We start from the raw sequence: 22152 nt of genomic DNA on the forward strand, positions 1-22152 counted from the left end.
TTTGTCTTTTGGTTGTTTGTTTTCTATTTTAATCTAATGTTTTTACTAATTACTTTGTAGGAGAAGATTAGCCAGGAATGCCAGACATTTAAATGATATGAGACCAGCACTCAGCATGGCTAAATAAAGTACAGACGTGGTTATGTACACTTATACAGGGTAGAGATAAAGTATTAACAAATTTTCAGGAAAGTTGAAGAGAGCATATGCCTAATTCTGCTTGAGCAACTGGGTAGCAGTGAGAATAATATACAACAAAACTTAGAAAGGGTCAGAAGTAAAAAAAAGTCAAATGCCTTGAAGAGCAGTGGTTTGAGATGCAGATCTGTTGGTCCCAAGTTGGTGGTACAAGCACTGCAAGCTTGGCTCTAAAAGGAATGAAGAGTATTTCACGCAAAGGATTACCTAACAGCCTTGTAATTCCACAGGCATAGCCAGAACCAGGATGAATCTTTTAATATCGCTGAAGCTTCAGCTACTGTTTATTGGGGTTTTGGGAGCAGTTTAAGGAAATAATAATTCAGAGAGTTGTGTCCGTGTGTGTGTGTGTACCATGTGAAGTTTATAGAATCCAGGAGCATGGCCATCCAAATTTCCAAGGGAGCTTTTTCAGTATGGATATTTCTCTACCAAAAAAAAAAAACCAAAACCCATACATACAGCCGACCAATCAACCAACTAACTAACCAACCAAAAGAAAGTAAAGCAGACAAAAGAATTTTTTAGAAAAATCAAACCTGTGTAGCAGAAATCGTGCTGTTCCAGTTAAAAATTTAAAAGGAAAAAAAATATTTCACAGTTAGTATTTTGAGAAAGCTGAAATTTCAAAATAATATATTTTGATTTCTCATTTGGAATGCCCTCTATTACTATATTCAAAAATATTTTGAAAACAAAATGCTTCAAGTCAAGTCCTGGATATTCTGCTTCAAAATGGAAATAACTCAAAATTCCTTTTCATGTTAGAATCCTCCTTTCTAAACTGGTACTTTCCCTGCCCATCAGTGCTGCATCTTCTTGAGTTCTCTATGGTCCCTGTATCCTCCATGTTTCTTTCCCTGCTACAACAGCCCCAGAACAGCAATAGTGTATAAAGAACATTTTCTTCCACACATTAGCTGCATGCTGAAAAAGGTTAGACACAATCTGAAATTCCTGCTTCCTGGTTAGTGGAAGTGTCTGCAAGTGTCCCTGTTCTACACGTCCCCCTTCTCCTTTCTTCTCACCCTCCTCTGCCAATCCTTTTTTTCCCAGAAATCTCTCTCAAACAAGACTCTGGGAGAGAAAAAGCTCACAGTAACACTGACTGCATCTAAACCAAAGTCAAAATGTGATCCCGGTCAGCCAAGCCTGTCCTTCAATTATACCATCCAAAATTGTCAGTGGGAGCTGCAAATACGAAAAAAAAAAAAAAACAAAAAAACTTGCTCCAGTATTTTACAATTCATAGGCAGCAATTCTTGAGCAAAGAGCATTCACACAGCACTAAGACTAAAATAGCTGTATTAAAGGGATCTTGGTTGTAACCATTCTGCACATAATTCAGGATTAGACTGTGCCATAGCCTTTTTTCTACAGGGTTATATAACTTTCAATTTGAACATGTATTTAGCCAGGCAGGGAAAAAAAAGTCACTTCAAACATGCATTTAATTATTGAACAGTTTTGGGAATGCTTACTCTGTCTTTTTTTTTCTAGCAGAGGTCACAGAAAGCATTTCAATAGCTTATGGATTTATCCAAATTTCTGCAAAATCCTACTCTTTAAATTAAGTTTCAATATTTGGAGCCAAACTTGAAAGTATTCTTCCCTCTGAACATACTGTGCTTATGTGAAAAGCCTCAAGCCATTTTTAGCCTTTAATCCCCACTTGATATCACAGCCATCAGGCATCTTTCTCCACCAAACAGGGTATTTCAGAGTTTTACAGTTTCACTCTCTGTGCAGTCTGTTTACCCAGCTCTCATGTTATTTTCCCAGGGTCTTATATTTAAGCAGCAAGTGGACTTTTTTGTTCCTATTTCTTTAGGGATTCACTGTCACTGTGCCCTGAACTCGCAGCAGGATATCCTGGTTATTGGGGCAGAGAGCTGTTTGGGAAGCACCTCCAGCACATCATATCCATCAGGCTGGCATCCTAACACAAACTAAAATGTGGATGTGCTAGGGCACAGTCCTGACTTCATCTTTTTGAGTACACCTGTGACCCAGGTAAACAGGTAGAAAAGGAAGTGTAGAAAGCTACACACAGGCTCTTTCCTCACTGAAAGATTTGTATGGTCCCCTTCAGAGTCTTGTTAGAGGATGTCACCTGTCTCACACTTCAACCTTTCAGTATTCCAGGGTCTCTAACAGAGGACAAAATATTGGCTGTACAGAAGGGAGAAATGCTGGATTGTAACTAGTGCTAGGAGGCATGGGATTTGTGCTTACAGGCTAAATTATGGAACTTGCCAAAGTTAAGACAAGGCTAAACAATCATACAAAGGCTGTCTTCTGACCTCCCCACTGCCTTTGCGGGGGAAAAACAGTAGAAGCTGCAGCTGAAGTGGGAGCTGACTTGTGGAGAAGGGCATACTGTTCCCATAATATGTATCTATATATGTATCTATAGCTTTTCTAGTTTTTCTCCTCATCCAGGAAACCTTGAGCTGACATAAATGGCAGTAGAAACTTCAAAGGATCACAAACCATTTTTCCTAAGATTTAGTGCAAGATGAGCTCAGTTGGTCAGAGCATGGTGCTGATAATACCAGGGTTGTGGGTTCAATCCCTATGAGGGCCATTAACTTAAGAGTTGAACTGGATGATCCCTGAGTGTCTGTTCCTACTCAGAATATTCTGTGATTCTACAAAGTATCATTCCAGATATTTTGGAGGCCCTCTTTGTCTCTGGGTGGCCTCAGAGGTCAAGGTATGTGACAGCTTTTCTGTCTTCAGTCACAGCCCCTCAGAGCACAAGAGCTGCTGACAAGGCTCTGTAGAGAACCTTGCTCAGGTCATTGCAGAAAGATCCATATCTGTGCTCCTCCACTCTTTCACTTTGTGAAAAATAGGTTACTTGGCAGCCAAACCATCCAGGGGAAGAGGGGCAGAAAGGCATCACTCTTTCATGCTAAGTGAGCTATTTTTCTGAGAGCAGAGCTAAAGAAACAATGGCAAAATTGAGGACCTGACGGAAAGCTTTTTCATCAAGATTTATCAGCCCCAAGTTTATGACGTCTTTGCAGCAGAGAACTTCATCTTAACTCACTGTTTTATTTAATTTCTCCCCATGTGTGCTCATTTCTCTAAACACTCTGAATACATGTGTGTCACAAGCAACATGTAAATTATAGTGTTTCCTGAAAAAATCCAGCAGGCCACAGCAACATCACTTTGTGCTTGCCTGGGGAAGAATAAATGACAGACACACAAATGTCCGAATTGTGCGCTGGTTCTCACAAATCTGAAAGGCAATGCACACTCAGTGCACACTCAAATTCTGCAATCATGGATATTATAACTCCTGTAGCTAGTCTTGCTGAAGTTACTGGAAGTATCCACAGGGGTAAATGAGGCAGAGAGGCTTTTGCAGTGTCTGAGCTTTCCTGTGGTTCCCTGACAGCGATTTAGAGTGAGCATTTCACACCATGTACTTTGGAGAAGTGACAGGCTCAAATGACGAGAATGCATTAGCAATGTCTGTGCTATCATGACATTTGAGATTTGTGTAGCTACATTCTCCTGGTCCTTCATTGCTTGATTAAACACCTTGCTCTATTTACTCAAGAAAACAGGAGTCACAAGCTACCTCTCACCTTAGTGAGTGCTTAATCATTCACTGCTCCCTTCATCAGGCAAGCTCCAAATTAAAGCTACATACACCATCTGGAAGAAGATTCCTGACTAGTGATGGGATCTTGCCTGTGATGGGCAGGGAAGCAGAAAACAACTGACAGCTGGAGGTTTTCACAGTCTACTATATGAACTATTGGGATAAAATTCCCCACTCAGATTTTGGGCCAAATCTGGCATCTAAAATGTAGCAGTTTATCACAACATCAGAAAACGTAACCTTGCTTGCCTGGCAACAAATTACTGACATCCTCAGGTCGTGTGACTGAAGTTATTGCCCCTTCTACCTAACATGTCCTCTTCTGTTTCCTGCAGCAAAATTATTTTGAAAGGAGCAGTGAATAGGAGAAACACTTTGCAGGTTAACTCCAAAGAACAAAAGAACAATTCTCCATATTGTATTTTGTACATGTTTTCAGAATTCATTGAACTCTATACGCGTTTCCTCTTTAAGAGCATGCTGGGGTTTTAGAAAGTATTTTTAAAAGCCAGCTGTGGTTTAATCAACCATCTGATCTGCATTATGATAACTCTTCTGAACAACCCCAACAAAAAAATAAATATGTATGCAGTAAAGTAAAACAAAAGTGTGTACAAAAATGATAGAGAAAAACAGCAGACTTTGGTTTCAAGCACCCTAGAGAGTTATTTACGATCATCAGGAAGAAAGGAATCACTTTAAAATAATGAAAACCTTTCAATATCTGCACTCCACTGAGCACAGAATCTTACAGTAAATGCTAATTTAATGATAAACTTCACTCTGTTGGGACCACAACATTTTATGCAGGTAGAAATGAGTAGTGCTCAGGATTATATCCTGACTCTACTGTAAAGTCAGGGAAAGAATTCCCACAGAAGCTCAGATTTCATGCATATCCTCTTGCTATAGTTTGGAAATAGTATCTTGTAAACAGTACAAAAAGCTGAATGAAATAATGTAAACAGATAACTTGAGATGTACATCAGAAAGTGCAATAGAACAGAAGAACAAGCAAATTACCATCCCTTTATGCATAAGAAATGCTGACAATGACCTACTCAGAAAAGATTTGAAGGTACTCCTCCTCCCCCCAAATCTAAATATTAAAATCTGAGTGAGCTATTAACTTTGGTTTTAGAGAAAGCAGACAGAAATCTCTCCATCAGAAATTACCTGGGTTCTATAGCTACATCTTCAGCTTCTGACTGGCTGCAGCAACCATAGGGGAATGAAAACAGATTATTTTCTCCCAAAGTTTCTGCTGTGAGCACCCCTGACCCATTCCTTTTGGTAGATCAGCATCATTTTTCATTTACCAGCTCCTTTTCCAAATCCTTCACTTTATTTAATGTATGGAGCACCAACATTCTTGGGAAAGCCATGGAAAACACTTCATTTGACACCAAGATTTTATCATAGAAGGACATATAAAGAACTTCTTATCCTATCTGTTACAGTAACACTTTTTTCATTACAATACAGATATTTTAAAAGACAAATGTATCTATAGCAGTAGATGCTCTCTGTCTTCATCCCCATCATCATGTGCTTCTCAAAAGCCGCTTATTTCAGGAAACCTTTCAGTGCTAAAGCAGCATGCATGCATCCTTCTTTTCTGACAGTTTTGAGTCAGGATGGTCAGAGATAACTGCACTAAATTCTTTTGAAATCATACTTCCAAAAAATTGAAGTCAGGCACTTTTAAGGTATAAGATCAAGCGCCCAAAATCAGACTAACAGGGTTCTTAAGCATACTCACCATTTAGGACAAGCCAATTCACCACTCTAATTTCATCTAAAATCCATCAAACTACTTAACTCATAAAACTAATCAAACTAATTCAACTAAACTGAAAATTCAAGGACGCATTTAGTTGACTTTCAGATCCTGTTTACCAAGTCACTTACAGGCTGCCCAAAAGTGCTACTTTTTTCCTACCCATACATGAGTACTGAATAATACTATTTATTCTGAATATAGGCACAAAAAGGTCTAACTCTGAGGAGCTCACCACACTCGCCATTCCACAAGGAAGAGCAGAACAAGCTGCAGAAAACAATAATTTTCCTCTCTATGTTTTACATGTAGCACGTGTAAGGTGAAACAAGTTAGGAGAGAAGCCTCCTAAGAGGAGGGAGTTCTGTTGACTCATTTTTATGGGCTTAAAGCACTAAACCACTTCTATATTTAGTGCTCTCTTTATCTCACATCTTACACTACCCTCTGTGCATTCTTTAAGAGAAAAAACATGCTCACTGAAGTGGCCCTAAAATTGCCTCCAGTGCACGTCTAAATATAATAGGGAGGCACAAACACATCTGATAGAGAACAAGTATTACAGAAAAAGAGCTGTTATCACACTCTGCACAATCACATCTTCCCCTGCTCACACTGTAGACACCTGGATGGATGATACACATGATTTCAGAGTCTGCTTTTTCTAAAATGGATTCCTGTCTTCTCTCTTCACCTTCCTTCAGCTTCCTCATTGTCTCTTGTTTAACTTTAAAGCTCTTTTTTTTTCCTGTGTAGCTCCTAAGTAGATGTAGTACTGGGTAGTAAACTACCTAGCAGCTTCAAGATTAAAATACTCTGTTTATTCATAAGGTAGGTGGAGGATACACAGCAACAGCATAAATTCTCCATGACCAAATCCATATAGCTCAGGTGTCCTAATGACAATAATCCAGAGCTGTCTCTGAAGAAAAGCAGGCAGCAGGATTTGCAGGAACTGTTGGGCAGCACCAGCAATGAAGATAGCAAGAAACAGTGAAATGTTCCTGGCATTGCCTGAGAGAAGTGGATCACCACAGATTCCATGGCATTGATTTGGGAGGTTTCCCCTGACAGGGTTAGATACCAACAGCATCTCAGCATGTCATGCAGTCAGCAAATTTTGTAGTCTGTTATGAAATTGTCAGTAGCACCTCAAGGAGGAAACAGAAGAGCCTGCCTTCTCTCCCATGTTTCCCCACCATGCCCCAGAAAAACAATCAACAAAACCCCAACAAATCTCCTAATTCAAATGTGCAATTTTCTTTTCAGCATGGTTTGAGAACCAAAGGATGAAAACTGTCCTCTTGTCCACACTTCTGGAATGATGCTGCCTAGTTATCGTTAATTTTATTGTCATTCTTCCTCCCTCTACTGCTTTAATTCCTTTTGCATTTGGAAACCAGAGACATTCTAAGTTATCAAATGAGATAATTGTGGAATATTGAAGATGCAGGGGATTAATCCATATTGACATACTTAATAACTATGTTTTGTAGGATTAAGGTCCATGATTTTATTCTTCCATTTAACTTGCAATTAAAATGGAATGGCTGTGCAAGGACATTCAAAGCAATATAACTGCACCCCTCTGCACCCCATCCATTAACAGAATACACCCAGCAGTGAAGCAGTCTCTTTACCTTGGCTGCTTCACTTTGACATTTGCAGATATTTTCTTTTCTATATGACCCATGCAAAGAAGCAAATGAAACTTCCATGGAAATTGTTTTCTCTATTGTTAAAAGTGGGTAATTTCATAGAGAAGTGTTACTAGCAAAATGCATGTTGTGAAATGTAGTTGTTCATTCAGTCTAATGGAAGGTTACATGGAGTGCTCTCAGACATGGTTTTGAGCCATAATGATCCCTTTTCACCTTTTCTTTCACCTTTTCTGTGGTGGAGGAAGCTTTCTGTGGAAGGTGCATTGGAGTCTGGCACTGTTAGTGTTACACAGGTGTTACTGCTATATAGGTTACTGTTATACAGGTGACAGAGCAGAAAAAGGCAACTTTTTGAATTTAGTGGCACCACTTAATAGCATCCAAGTCAAAGGTAACAGGATTTCAACACGAGGGAACTCTAGAAATGAAGCCGCTTTTGGCAGAAAACACATGGAGTATTCTCACCATTGCCTGACCTGAGGGCATGCGTGACATGACGTGACAAAATTGTCTCCAGAGAAACAAAACACATGAAGAAATTTCAGCAGAAAGACACTTAGTCATTGGATTTAAAATCACAAGGATGCCTAGGAAAAGTACCTATTGAAAAGAAAAATGTAACTTTCAATAGCAATGAAGAAAATCACTTTGTAACTCACAGAAAAAAAGTAGGAGAAGTAGATTCATAAGCCCATGCTTCTTTCCCCACCTGCTAAATTGACACCAAACTTAAAAGGAGCTGCACACAGAAAAAATTGCTTTTGAAAAGTTCAACTTTGGTAATAATTCTTGTATTACTTTTTAGTGGGATGAGAGGCCAAAAAGCATTAGAGAGAGAGAGAAAGAGAGAAAAAAAAGAAAAGGTGCACCAGGGATTTCATTGAACATGGATTTGATATCCAGATATCACAGAATCACAGAATTGTTTGGGTTGGAAAAGACCCTTCAGATCATGTAGTCCAGCCATTAATCCAGCACTGCCAAGGCCACCATTAAACCATGTCTCTAAGTGCCACATCTACATGTCTTTTAAATCCCTCCAGGGATGGGTGACTCCACCACTTCCCTGGGTAGCTTTTCCCAATCAGTAGAATTTTTAAATGACCAGACAGAGTTTGGATTAATGGCACTGCAGTGTTCATTAACAGTTATTTTAGTGGAAGCAGCACATTACATCCAAGAGGTCAAAATCTAGGGACAAAGTGCTGCTCTGCTGCCTGTTTCCAATGAACAAGGCACATGGGCTTCTGCATCCTTTGCACTGGAGCCCTGAGCAGGATGAGCCCCTCCTGACCTTCCCAGGGCAGGTGCACAGCTACATGGATAGCAGGCCACCATATCTTGCCCACTGAAATCACATCTGGGGTGGAATTCCACAGCAGATGGCAAAATCTATCAGGAGACATCTGATTAAATAAAAAATAAAAATTAAGCATATCTCAGAGAAAATTTCCAGAATGGTAGGCAAGATATGCTACTGCAGCATAGTTTGACATTAACTTTCTATTTTTCAAGCACAATACTATTTGGACTATTCCATTTTTTTGTATCAACTTCTTCAAAATTGTAGAGAAAACTTATATTAATGGTAGATTCAGATTTGTGAAAATGGCCTTTCCTTATTACCCATTTTTTGAGTGACCTGTGCTAAGTTTGAGTAGCAGTCAGTACAGAGCACCTAATGTGAGTATAATGAATACCTCCACAACGCATTATAGGTGCTTCTGCAGACTGAAAAGAGCATTTTTTTCCTGATATTATGACTTTCTCCATCTTTTTTCAGCACTACCCAGGTACTTAGTTTCTCTCCTTCTCAGAGCGATGTGCTCTGAATACACATTATAACAGAGCTGCTTTGCACAATACAAAATGCCTGCACTGGGAATGACATTCAGTGCTAAAGGAAGGTGAGGAACTGTTAGTAGGGCCCAAAAACTTCTAATAAAATTTCAGCAGCCTGTCTAATTAGCTTTTTTCTTGTACAGAATGGCCACTCTGCAAGACTTTATCCTTAATTAAGACCAGGTCAGCAGGACACCAGGGCAGGCTGGGACTTTGGGAGCAGCAGGTGACCCTGGAGCTGCTGGGCAGGACCTGGCCAGCCAGGTCCCATCCCACCATCCCCCAGGAAAGGCTGTTAGTGCCCCCGGGGCTCTGACAGGCTGACTGCTCTCAGTCCCTCTACATGGACAGATAATTGAGTGGGGTTAGGAGACAGAAGATCTTTTGATATTTTAGTGGAGCTGTAAGTTCATGTGCAGCCATCGTAACTCAAGGTAGAGTGAAAGGCCAATCCATTCATTTGCATACAGATCTAGTTTAAATTGACATTTTCATTTTAACACACTAGGGAAAAAATTAACAGGCAAGACATTTTGGATTAAAATATTTTGATTAGTTAACTTGCTTTTAAAACCAGCTTCCTCCCTTGCAATTTTTCTTGGATGTATATGAAATTTTCATTATTAGCAGTATATGGAGATAATTGAACATATCTTTCAACTTATGTCAGAATGGAAGCAAGAGGTAACTGGCAAATAATTCGTGGTAGGAATAATTTTATGCATTAGAATGGATTTGCTGCTTCATTTTCTCCAAGCTCCTGTTTGCCTAGAGATAGTGAACACTTAACACATAATTTAGCCTCCCCATAAAACAAGACAGCCTTTAGCCTTGAAACCATGGGCTATCTCATCTCTTTCCATTTGTGTGATGTTACCAAGGGTTTTATTTTAAATCTGCAAGGTTAGCCCACCAGGTTAAATTGCATGGTAAGGTACTGCACACTACAATGCCATTAACCTCTGCTTCACTTTGTTTTTTTCAGTCTCAGTATTTCACAAAGAAATGGAAATCTAATCCAAGTCAATAAAAGCCTGCAGTAAAACTAATGAGCTTGACATGAAAGATAGTGATAGACAGTCATTAAAATGTTTGGTCCTCACTTTAAGCAACCACTGCCTGATTTTCTAGACTGTACTGTTCAATGGGTTTGTGACGCTCCCTCTGTGAGACATTCCCTGTCTGCCTGAACCACCTGTCCTTCCATTTCTATCACCTTCACCCAACATCAAAACTTTTATTTTTCCCAGTGGAAGCTCCCTCCTCGTCTCCTTTCAAGAAAACACACTCCAAACACATATTCCTATGTAGGGCAATTTGCATTTCATTGCTATTCCCAAGCTTGTCAACATTTCTGAAGCGGCACTGCCTTTCCTGCAGAGGGAAAGGTCTGAGTCAGCTGTGCCAAAGTGCTCTCCCTTGAGGCTTTAGCAGTGGAAAAATCAAACCCACCAGAACCAGGCTTCCCTTTCAGCAGACTCTGGAAGTGCCATTCCAAAGGTGGCAGCTTGTAAACACTGACAAGGTGGGATATGTTGAGGTGGGATACACTGGGAGGAAAGGAGAAGAAAATTTCTCTGCAGCACCTTGCTTGTAAACTCACGTCTCGCAGGTTATGACATTTTTGCACATTCCAGCGTGAAGATGCAGTTATTTATTCTACTTTTCAAGCCTTCCTTATCCTGCAACACTTCCCCACACACACACACACACGTGCATCTCCTGCCTCCCAGTACCAACCAAAATTACCCAAGGCAGCCTGCAATGCCTGGAAAACAAGAGCCAGGGCAGACTTTTGTATTATTAAATCTATTCTGAATTTTTTATTTTCTAGAAAGTGACAAGTCATAGAATAATTGAAAAAAAAAAGCAACAACAATTCAAGAAATCAAAATATTTTTCAGAGGAATAGCTAAATTCACCAGGGGAAACTTAAATTAACTTTTGTCTTTGGCCAACAATGCCATCTAGCAAGCCTTCAGAGCCAACTCTGTACTCAGTCTTTTCTTAACTGATGAGGGAGTTAAAAATTACTTCTATTAACTTTCTACAGAAGTTTCACTTTCAGAAGGCCTCATTTCTGGCTTTCCCATGAAATCAATTTCTGACACAGCCACACACACATAAACAGGATAAGTACTCCAGCTTTTCCAATCATGTCTCTACTAATTTTCATTAGCTCAATTCAGACTATCTCCCCAGTTCATCAATTTACTTTGGAACAAATTAAGACATTATTTCTATCTCAATAGCTACAGGATAATTCATTAGATTCACTGTTAGGCCCAGATTCAGCAAACCACTGTAGTTATTGTAAATTGAAAATCTGCATAAAGGATTCAAACCCAGTAAAGTCTATTGGACTTAAGCATATGTTTAAGAAAAAGCAAGGGAGGAAGCTTATCTGTACTGAATGGAGGCTTTATTAAAGGATCTTATTACAGAATAATTTATCAATAAAGTTTTCAGTTACTCTAAGAGCAAATATATTCTGTAAATGCCTCCCAATAACTGAGGATCATATGCAGCTCACCGATTGGGAACTTTCAGTTAATCACTGCCATCCTATTTATAGGATATAAATGACGACAGTGGAGATGTTGGGTCTTTAGAGAGATAAGTACATTGACTGCCTACAGGAAAAGGCCTCTGTCCTTGATTCCACTGAGGACATTGTGGGAAGAGAAAGTTATCAGTATGTTCTTCTCAAGGACACTGACTGGATTTGTTCTGAAGCACTCAGGAAGTGAAAGGCTCCTACTTGTGCTCCAGCTACCCTCATTTTGAGGTATCTTGAATGACTGGCACAACACAAAGCTGTGTCTGGAGGATCCTTCTAATGTGGCCTGAATTAAAGATAAGTAGTCATGACACAAGGATAATGGAACAAGGAGGAAAAAACAAAACAAAACACAAACGCCAAAAATCCATGTCAAAAGATCTTTAGGCTCTAAAGTGTAGACAGAGGATATGCTATCAGCTGGATGCTTTACTTTTGATACTATCTTTATAGAGAAGTTGCCAAAATGCTAAACAAAACTATGAGTCCAAAATCCAGAGAGAATTACATGAAGACAATTCAGCTTTCTCATATTTCTTCTCTGCAGTGAAACCAAGATTCAGAGTTGTTTGTTAATGTTCTTTCCCAGTAAGTTCAATCAGACATACCAAGCTCTAAAGGCTTCTTTACTTACTTGCTTTCATTTTTTTAAGAAAAGCAGAAAGAAAAGAGACAATGAAGTATAAAATATGAAATTGCAGTGAGAAAATGATACCATTTTCAAATTAACTTAAAACATGAAATATAGCCTGACATTGATGTATTGGAAGAATAATTATAAAAGATAGGCTATCCCCATTTTCCACATACTTTACTTAATCACATCTCTGTAGATATAGATTGATTCAGGCATTAATAAATATCTGCTTTACTAGAGTTCATTTCTTTGATTTAAGATGTCATGAAAATAGAATTTTCCAGTCATGTCTTTTCTATTCATCTCAAAATGTGTGATGAGAAGCAACTGGCACTCTTCTAGTCACATGCAAATTCAATTAAAATCCAACATTTCAAAAGAGTTTTTATCAGTATATATTTCTCATAGATATAACTCAAAATAGTTCTATGATGAAATAATAAAAAATGTAGAGCTAACTTCACAATTTTTTCATGTTAGATACCTTAGATTTATTATCATTCCCAAACAGATTAGAGTCTGTGAGGTTTGCATAATATTTGTGTCCTGGACATGTTCCCCAACAGAACTAGTATATTATCACTCAAATCTTATTCCAGACTTCTCAACACAGATGAGCAATTTAATAAATGTACATCCCAAAAAGCAGATAGCACTTCTAAAAGCATTTTTAAGCCATTTAAGCTTAACACATATACCTAGAATACTTCACTCATCCTTGTCTTAGCTGAGTGAACCGCCTCTGAAATAAATCCTTGCAAAATTCAAATCCCCACATTAGCAGATATTAGAATGATGTACAGTGAAATTTATCTTGCACTATAGCAATGTAATTCCCTTAATTCCAGGAAAGATTTGGAAGTAACTAGGAAGAATTTTTTGTTGTTTAAAATGCAACTAATGCTCCTCAGCTTGGAGGGGAGGCGAAAGAGTGACTTTAATTAGATAGTGGCAATCTGTCCTTCCTGTGCTTCAGAAGCTCCAATGATAGCATCTCATTTCATGACACCTCTGCTATGTTTCTCTTTTCCAGTGTCCTTTGCAGGGACACGTAGAGCTGCTAAAGGAGGCAGCATGCAAAGCCACCATTGCCTGAGCTGTACAGCTCTGACATAGCAGCAGGAATTCAGCAAATCTCTAAAACCACTTCTGCCTTGGAAACCTCTCTCAAGAGTTAGGAACTTTAAAGGAAATAATCAAGGGCATCAGTGCCTGCTAAGTGCTCCAGTTAATGTTAGGTTGGTGAGATGCATAAAAATACATGTGGGCACCTCACAAGCCATAATTAGTTTTGCAACATAGCAGAAAAGTGAAAAAGTAGTGACTGTCTTTTTATAGCTGGAGAACTGAGGGACCTGGTATAATTGAGACATATGCTTTAATTAGAGTGGCACAGGCACTGCGTGGTGCAGGCCTATCACAGCTTCTCTGCTCCAGAAATACAAAACTCAAGTTTCCAAAGGAATGGGTGCAAAGCTTATGAATGCCTAAATCAAGGACAGCATATCTTCTTCCAGCCCAGAGGCAGAAGCAGAAGATATGACCTATAAATTGTCTTGTTTTCTTCCATCCCTTGCTGCCTGTTTTGCATGAGTTTATAAACCCATTTTCTGCACTCAAATGTATTTATGAGAAGGGAGAGGAGAACTCTGATCCCAAATGTCATCCCCATTTGTCAGGATATCTCTGACAACTAGGTAACTTACAGGTTTCACTGAGAACATTTGATCCAGGCTGAGCTGCTTAACGCAGCCCCAGAGGCATCAAAGGTGAGGCCATTTAGGGACCTTTAGTCATCATCCTCTTTAAGGTTACACATCTCCTTGTTTAATATGCTGAGTTGTACTCACTAAGCAACAGCATGGAGCTGCTGACACAGTACTAGGGAGCGATTTATCCTGCAGGCTAATCTCCAGCAAAATGGAATAATTTTTAAATCTATGAGGGCTGGGTGATTATAGATTAAAAATCTACTAATGTTACTATTAGAATTCAGCATTTTCAAATATATTTTTATTTTGGGTTTAGTTTTCCAGGGGGGAAGCCAGAAATGTTTTCTGTGGAAAGCAAGACAATAAGCCTTTCAGTAGAAGCCACTGAAAATTATTCAAATATTATGATTTTTATAATCTATCAAGTATTTCCACCAGAAACACAGTAAGAAAGAAGCATAATACTAGAGGGGAGCAGGTCTCCATGCTCCTAACAGCACTCATTTACCTTGAGGTTTCATGGATTATGGGATTCATCCTGTTTGCAGTTTTCAGGCAAACCTTGTGATTTACGCCTCTGGTTTGAGCTCTCCACCTGGACTGAATACATATAACTCTCCCAGGTAACACTGGGATGTTTTTAAGGAAGAAGCTTCATTGTCTCGCTCCACTGCAAAAAGAACTACATGAACACAGCAAGGGCTCAGAGACAAATCTAGGTGGGATTATCAGAGGCTCCCTGTAAGGCACATTTTACAACCTCAAGGCACTCAACCCTTACCCTGAGCCTGGGGCTGAAGCCTGGGGCAATGGAAAAGCAAAGATGATCCCAATCTTGTTCTGCCTTTTTTAGAACACAGGAATAGGCACATTAAAGATTAAAAATAAAGGCAGTATTTTCTTCCTCTGAACCTGGCCAGTTTTTTAGAACAATGGGGGAAGGGCATGTTTATAACAGGATATTTATTCAGTTCTTTTATGCTTCCAGCTGAACGGGACCAAAAGAAAAATAATGTAGGGCATATACATATAAATAAATTATAATTGCAATTTTAATTATCTTCTGATTGTTTTCTTTTGAGTTATTAATACAACTGACCAGACTTTTGTTCTGCCTGTATTAGAGCTGTCATGGTTGCACTTTAACATGCCCAGTATGGTATTACACCCACACTGAATGAAGTTAGACAAAAACTTGGAATGTACAACATGCATGACTGGACAACCTACAATATTATGAAATCTTTGCCTAAGCAGGAATTTTAAAGTATCTCTGGCAGTATAATACTTGTAGTGCCACACTTGTCGAGCATACCCAGTAATGCATAAGCACCCAATTCAAACAGGAACTAATCCTTGCAGAAGATCCGACCCTCTATGCTTGTTAATTCTGTTCCTCCAAGCGATTTCTTGCTAATACAGCACACCTTTAGTGACAGTCCGTGGCTTAAGCCGTGTAGCTCAGTGATTTTAAACTTGTGAAGATGTGCACTAATCCTCTCTGTGCACTGATACATTGGCTTTAGTTCTGTTGAAAAGCTGCATTTGTAGAAAATACCTGTGTTTGCTGGATGTGAGGGTCATGCCTGTGACAACGCTGATCTCCAGTCAGAGCGTGTTGCCTGCTCCCCTGCACTTACCCAGGGAGATGAACAGATGCAAATTCTGGGGTGCAGTCATGGTTTGTGGGACTCTCTGAAGAACATTAAACCCTTATTAAACCTTCCTAATTGAACCTTGCGGATGCAAAAGCAAAATATATACATTGTTTGGAACAATTCTCTATGTTGCCGTTTGATTACAGAAAATAGGGGTGAGACAGGGAGGACTAGCCAGGGCATGGGGAAAGGCTTTCTCTGTTATAAAAACTCTTTCCAAACTTTCAAAAGCATTTACAAGTAGCCAGTATGATGGAGTAGTCATTAATTCCCTAGAATTCAAAATGAAAGTATGAGAAGACAGGGCTTCTCTTTCAGACTCATTTGCATGCCAAAAAGTGTCTCTTCCCTGCTGCTGCCTGCAGGTTTCCCTTCGGTCACTCTCTCAGGCTGCCCTGGTTAGATTACTACGAGCATTGGATTATGAACAGACAATCTCACCATTATCTGTGACCTACTGCTGTAACACCTACAGCTTCTAGAGCTGGAAAAGACTAAAGAAACCCCAGGCTCTCTTTCCAGTATAACACTGTTTTCCCCATATAATGCCCAGTGCAATTTTTCAGAAAGCATTAACAAAGTATTGTCATCACCACGTTTACTAAAAGCTGTGCCACAGTGCAGGTGACAATTATTTTTCAGTTGCAAGGCAAAGCTTGTGGTTAAGTATATTATGTCATAATTCAACACATGTGATCCATTCCTTTCCTAAGCAGTTCATTTACGCAGTTCATTTATGCAGCTATATTTTAACTCTTCTTTCTGGTGACCAGTGACAGAACCTGAGGGAATGAAAGGAAGCTGTATCAGGGGAGATTTAGGTTAGATATTAGGAAAGATCCTTCACCCAGAGAGTGGTTGGGCACTGGAACAGGCTCCCCAGAGAAATGGTCACAAGCCTGACAGAGTTCCAGAAGTGTTTGGACAATGCTCTCAGGCACAGGGTAAGACTCTTGGGGCTGTTCTGTGAAGCCAGGAGTTGGACTCAATAATCCTTGTGAGTCAGTTCCAACTGAGGATATTCTATGATTCTCTGATTTCCTGGCACCTGTGCCTAAAACAATTTTATAGTATTTCATTTACCTGTAAACTTCTTGATGCAAATTGATAGGAGTTTTTAAAATATTCATTTCAGGGTGATCAAGTCTGGAATGGAAACTTTTGCATTTGATAGTGACAGTAAAGCAGTTACAGTATTCACAGAATGAATTCCTAGTCACCACATAGAGCACTGGAGTTGAATACAGAGTGACTTTGTCACAGCTGACAATATTGAAGAATGCCAAAATACACAGCTAAAACAACAGATGCCTGAGGGGCTTCTTTGTGTCCAGGGAAAACCTGTGTGACTCAGCAATGCTGTCCTCTTCTAAAGGGTGGTGACCACCTCAGGAAAAAAAACCTATCAAAATGTGCCAGAGTGACAAATTCCAAAAAGATGGCTTCAGTCAATAATTTCTTTAAATGGTTTATGAAATTCTGCTCCTCTCAGAGCTGCAGCACAAGAGAGAATTTCACAGCTACGGATCTCAGCACCTCAGAGCTGGGAAAGTACGTTTACATGCTGGAAGTTCCTCTTCCTTGCCACAGGAAGGATAAGTGAAAATTTTGCTTGCTGTTTTTTTGGGTTATAGATATCAAGCTCAGCTGATCACTGGGAAAATTTCAGAGATCAGATTTTTCCCTGTAATGCTGAGGGCAGGTGTTAGCTGAGAGAAATTCCTCCTGGATGTGCTAACAATCTCTTTAACCTCTAGGACTTCTTAGAGCATCACCTCCTCAACAGCACTGTGATCCTCCCACCAAGTGAGTCAGTGACACAGTTTGTTGCAGCAGGTCTGCTTCCAAGTAGGAGCCATCAAGAGACACTGAGCAGGCTGAGTCATAGCAGCTACCTCGATATTGCCCCAGCCTTTACCAGCTTTTCAGCTACCCTGAAATGCTGATCTTTAGAATGGAAAGATGATAGCTGATGAAGTCAAGGAAGGGTTAAAAGCTGGTTATTCCTGACAAATGGCCCGTAACATCAGCCTTTTCTTTCTTTGACAGCATCTCTCTTAAATAACAGCACAAGGAAAGGACCTACTTTTGAATGAATGTATTTGTTTGGCTTTTTCCTTGAATGAGCCGTGAGCTAAAGCAAAGATGCCTCTCTTGAGCAAGGGGTTGGATCAAGTGGCCTCTAGAATTCCTTTCTGACACAACATTTTTTTACAGCTCTGTGCCAGCAACTCCTGTCCTGCTTATGTCCTCTGCTAACTCATGAAGTGACGTAAAGGAGCTGCACAGGCTCTGGGCATCAGTCTGTGCAGAGCTGCCTTAGAGACAAACCTGTGCTAGGGGCTCTTTCCAGGTATTTTCCCTCTCCTTCTATGTCATCCACAACCCTTCATCTTTTGGTGACCGACATAGAAGGAAACAGCTTGGGAAAGATGAGAAGCTGTTGCACAAAGCTAAGCAAGCAATATACACATACCCCACAACAGCTGTGTTTTCTGCCCTATAAAACCTGGAATGTAGCCTCAAAATTGCTGGATCAGGTAACATTTTCTCAGTCAAGAATGTAATATTGGGTTACAGGAGATAGGTCTATGAAAGTATGAATTCACTGCTCGGTCAAAAATATGCAAATCAAATCACAGAAACCATTTAATACAATCCTTTCTCTTCTATTTTTCAATGGAATAGATGGATTTCCCTCTTTAAAAAAAATAAAGATGCTTTGTAACTGCAATCAAGGTTTGCACATTTTCTATTACCTGTCTGAAACCCTGATGCCTTTAGCACAGGAAAGGGTTGCAAGTTGTTCTATTAATGTCACAGGTGGATAAGCTTACTTAAGGGAGCTTGTCTGTGTGAGGCACAGAAAGTTTTTATTATTAGTATTATCAACAATTAATAATAATCCTTACTCTGCTTCTGGTGGAGACTGTCCCATTGCCATAGACACTTCACAGCTCTCACACCTAAGTTCATGCAAACTTGTGAGTTGCACAGAATTTGCCCTGCCCAAACCATGCTTTTTTTCTGTGAAACTCTCTGTAGGTTTCCTTCTTGCAGACCAGAAGGACAGGCACAGACATTCATGGCTGCTTGTCAGTGATACAGGCAAATCACTACAAAACATAAAATGGAACAAAGGTTTTCTAGTCCCTCACGGTGTTCCTCATCATTTAAATGTGTGTCATCTCCAAGGACTGAGTGCTAGAAACTATAACCTCATTTACCCTGGAGAACCTTGGTGGTCTAGCAACAAACACAGTGGCTCGAACCTCGTATGTCCATGGATGGCTGTTTTTTTCAGATATGTTTCAGAATGAGTATTCAGCTTTTACTGCATAACTGTTGATCACCAAAGGTATATTTTTAAGTCCTGCTATGAGTAGAAAAATTGTTATTACTGCTTCACATTATCTTTCTTTTCTTGGAACAGGATAACGTGGATCTTGGTGACCTTATGTTTTCACTCTGCTACCTTCCAACAGCTGGTAGACTAACTATTACAATAATAAAGGCAAGAAATTTAAAGGCAATGGATATCACAGGAGCATCAGGTATGAATGAATTTAATGTTTAGTGTGGATTTCTGTCCCATTTCCCTCCCAAGACACAGAATTTAACACTGTCAAATCTCAGAATGATTTTTGAGAAGAGGGTTGTTGCACTCTGAGCTCTAGAGTCACTCAAGTACAAGAGTTTATGAGAAATAAATAAAAGGTTTTAGTTTGCTTAGTTCCAAGCAACAGTTCAAGATAAGTTGATCTCAAAAAGACTGCAAGGTCATTATTTCCAATGCCACTGTGATTTGGAGTAGAATAAGTTGGCCAAAATGCATTCCCAACACTGGGAATTTGTTTGTGCAGCAGACTGTTACAGCAAAGACACAGAGTGTGACCCTCTCTGACAGTCCCCAAGAGCCACTGAGCCAATTCTGCTGTTGTTGGCATATAGAGAAAGCAGTGATCATCCCAGAAGCCTTTCAGCAACCCTTTCAAAATTCGACAGTAAAAATTACAAACTAATTTAAATAAGATTTCATAGATGACTTTTAAATACTAGCAGGGAGTTATAAATCTCTCTGAAAGGAGCTACAAAAAAATAGCTTTTTTTTTTTTTTTTGCTACATTCAGGAGTTTAAAAATAATCATAATTCTCTTGAGAAATATAAGCCACTAATTGTTACACTTTGAATTGTATTTAACTATACATCAGTAAATCCCATTGTGAAAAACATTGTCATCTTCTGTCTGTCCTACAAATCTAACAAGTAATTAGGCTGCTATAAATAGGCTGATACACAGGCTGTTGTATAAAATAGTCATGTATAACACGCTTCAGTGGATATTTCAATACCCTTTGAGAAGTTGGTACACAAAAAGGAGCTTCTTGAACCTAAATTGTTCATTATAAGCAGCCAACCATGTAAAGCTTTCATGCTAACAGGGAAGCTCAAATTCCACTCAGGTCCAGGAGATTAATTCTGCCAGCAGGTATGGGCATACAAGGAGTCTGCTCCCTTCACTTTCCATTTACGTTTGCCTAAAAGCATCAAAAGAAAATCACACTGTTCTTATGATCCACACAGATCCCTACGTGAAGGTTTCTTTAATGTGTGAAGGAAGGCGGCTAAAGAAAAGAAAAACTTCCACCAAGAGGAACACCCTAAATCCCGTTTACAATGAAGCCATAGTCTTTGACGTCCCTCCAGAAAACATTGACCAAATTAACCTGTCGATAGCTGTTATGGATTATGACCGGTGAGATACCTGTAGCTGTCAAATGGCATCAAATATTGGCTGATAAAATCTTGCACACTAGATTTGCATCCCGAAAGAAAGTTGTTATTATTTTTTTCCCCTATAAGCAGGGAATTAATGTCATGTTGAACTCTAATTTTTTGATTTTTCAGGCAGAATTTCTTTATTAAATTTTAAAATATAGATTTGTATCCAAAACTGACATAAGTAAGCTGCATGTGTGTTTAGCAGAGCTGAAGCAACTGAGCATTTAATCAGAGAGGCCACACACTGGTGTTCTGTTTGTACATTTGTGCTAGGTGTTTACTCACATGTTCCATTTATAAAGTTGTGTCTTAGAGCCTGTTTGCCTTTGCAACTAATTACAGAACACAGGCAAAGAACCTTTTGTGTGCTATAAGGGGGGAAATATTAAATTGTTCTGGTCAGCGGGAAACGCAAAGAGCCAACTTACATATTTTCTAGTGCATTATATTCTTCAGGCAAGAATTAATCTTAAAAAATCATGATCACTGTTTCTGATAAAAAATGTAAATGGTGTGGTTCTGAAGGTAAAATTTTAAGAAAAAAATATTATGGACCATTTTCACAGTGTAGGTCACAATGAGGTCATTGGAGTTTGTCAAGTAGGCAACGATGCAGAAAGTCTAGGTCGCGACCACTGGAACGAAATGCTCTCGTACCCTCGGAAACCCATCGCTCACTGGCATCCTCTTGTAGAGGTAAGACTTTGATTTCTTGCTTTCCCCTTTGCAATAATCGTGAATATTCTCCCAAGTGGCATAAAATTTTATGAGCAAACCCAAGACCCACATGCATGAAGTATATCCTAGAAAAGGGCTTGGAAACACTGATGTTAAAATTCAGGCATAACACGCAAGTTAAGTCTGCTCCTTTCAGTTTTAGGGAGACAGAAAGTAATTGATGTCTCAAATATATATACATGAAAACACCAAACATTATACACTCAAGGGTTTGGTTTTGTTTTTTGAATAAGATCTTGGGTAATTTTCACTGATAATTGATATTAAAAAATGGACCTTGTTTACAGAACAATCAAGATGTGCTTTTTTTATATACAACAACCTAATTTGATTTCTTTTCTTGTAACAATATATCATCCATGGCACTAGAACATCTCAAAGGATGCCTAACTGCAGTGAAAAAAATATGTTTAAGTGTCTCTGGAGATCTGAGGCACTGATAAGAAGCGACACAATCAGAAAAGCTTTTCAAGGTTCCTATGTTTTTTTTTGTTTTGTTTTGTTTTGTTTTTTGTCTTTAGGGCCCTATTCAGCAGGAATGTTATGCAGGTCTTCTGCGCTTGGATGGCTGCCGAAGAGGCTTCCTCACCCTTTTAACCTATTCAGCAGAAATTTGGCATTCCTGTTGAACTCTTTCTTAGCCATATCCTCAGGGGCTATTCCACAGAGTCCAGTGGGGTAAAGATGTCCTTTTAATCCCTCTGTCTAATCCTCTCCCCAATACAGGGAACACTAATCCTGATTCATGAGACACAGAAATTCATCAAAGATCGAACTGAATTGCTTCCTAAAGTTAACATGACTTACACCTATTGCTGCTCTCACGGGCTAAAGTCAGGCAGTAATCCCAGTCAAAAGGAAGTATCTTTTTTATCAATAGCCACAGTGTTATTCCCAGTGTTGAAAGACAGGACAGAGCACAGTACCAAATGAAGCCAGGAATGATGCTGTCAGCACTAATACT

At 39.3% G+C, this 22152-nt stretch overlaps 1 protein-coding gene across 3 annotated transcripts in view; it reads left to right on the forward strand.

The window, feature by feature from the left end:
* Positions 1–22152, forward strand: part of SYT9 (synaptotagmin 9) — a 66408-nt gene that overhangs the window by 38733 nt on the left and 5523 nt on the right. Inside the window, exons 4-7 of one of the 3 annotated variants that reach the window (XM_085063053.1) lie at positions 19101–19221; positions 20253–20424; positions 21017–21146; positions 21710–21866. In XM_085063053.1, the coding sequence (XP_084919179.1) occupies positions 19101–19221; positions 20253–20424; positions 21017–21146; positions 21710–21817 (531 nt within the window). In that variant the 3' untranslated portion in view covers positions 21818–21866. Of the gene's footprint in view, positions 1–19100; positions 19222–20252; positions 20425–21016; positions 21147–21709; positions 21867–22152 lie in introns of those variants that run through there. The other 2 variants (XM_085063054.1, XM_085063055.1) reach the window with 2 other exon arrangements.

This window comes from Lichenostomus cassidix, chromosome 5 (assembly GCF_008360975.1).
Source record: "Lichenostomus cassidix isolate B80296 chromosome 5, HeHo_3.0, whole genome shotgun sequence".
In the NCBI taxonomy this organism is placed as follows: Eukaryota; Metazoa; Chordata; class Aves; order Passeriformes; family Meliphagidae; genus Lichenostomus; species Lichenostomus cassidix.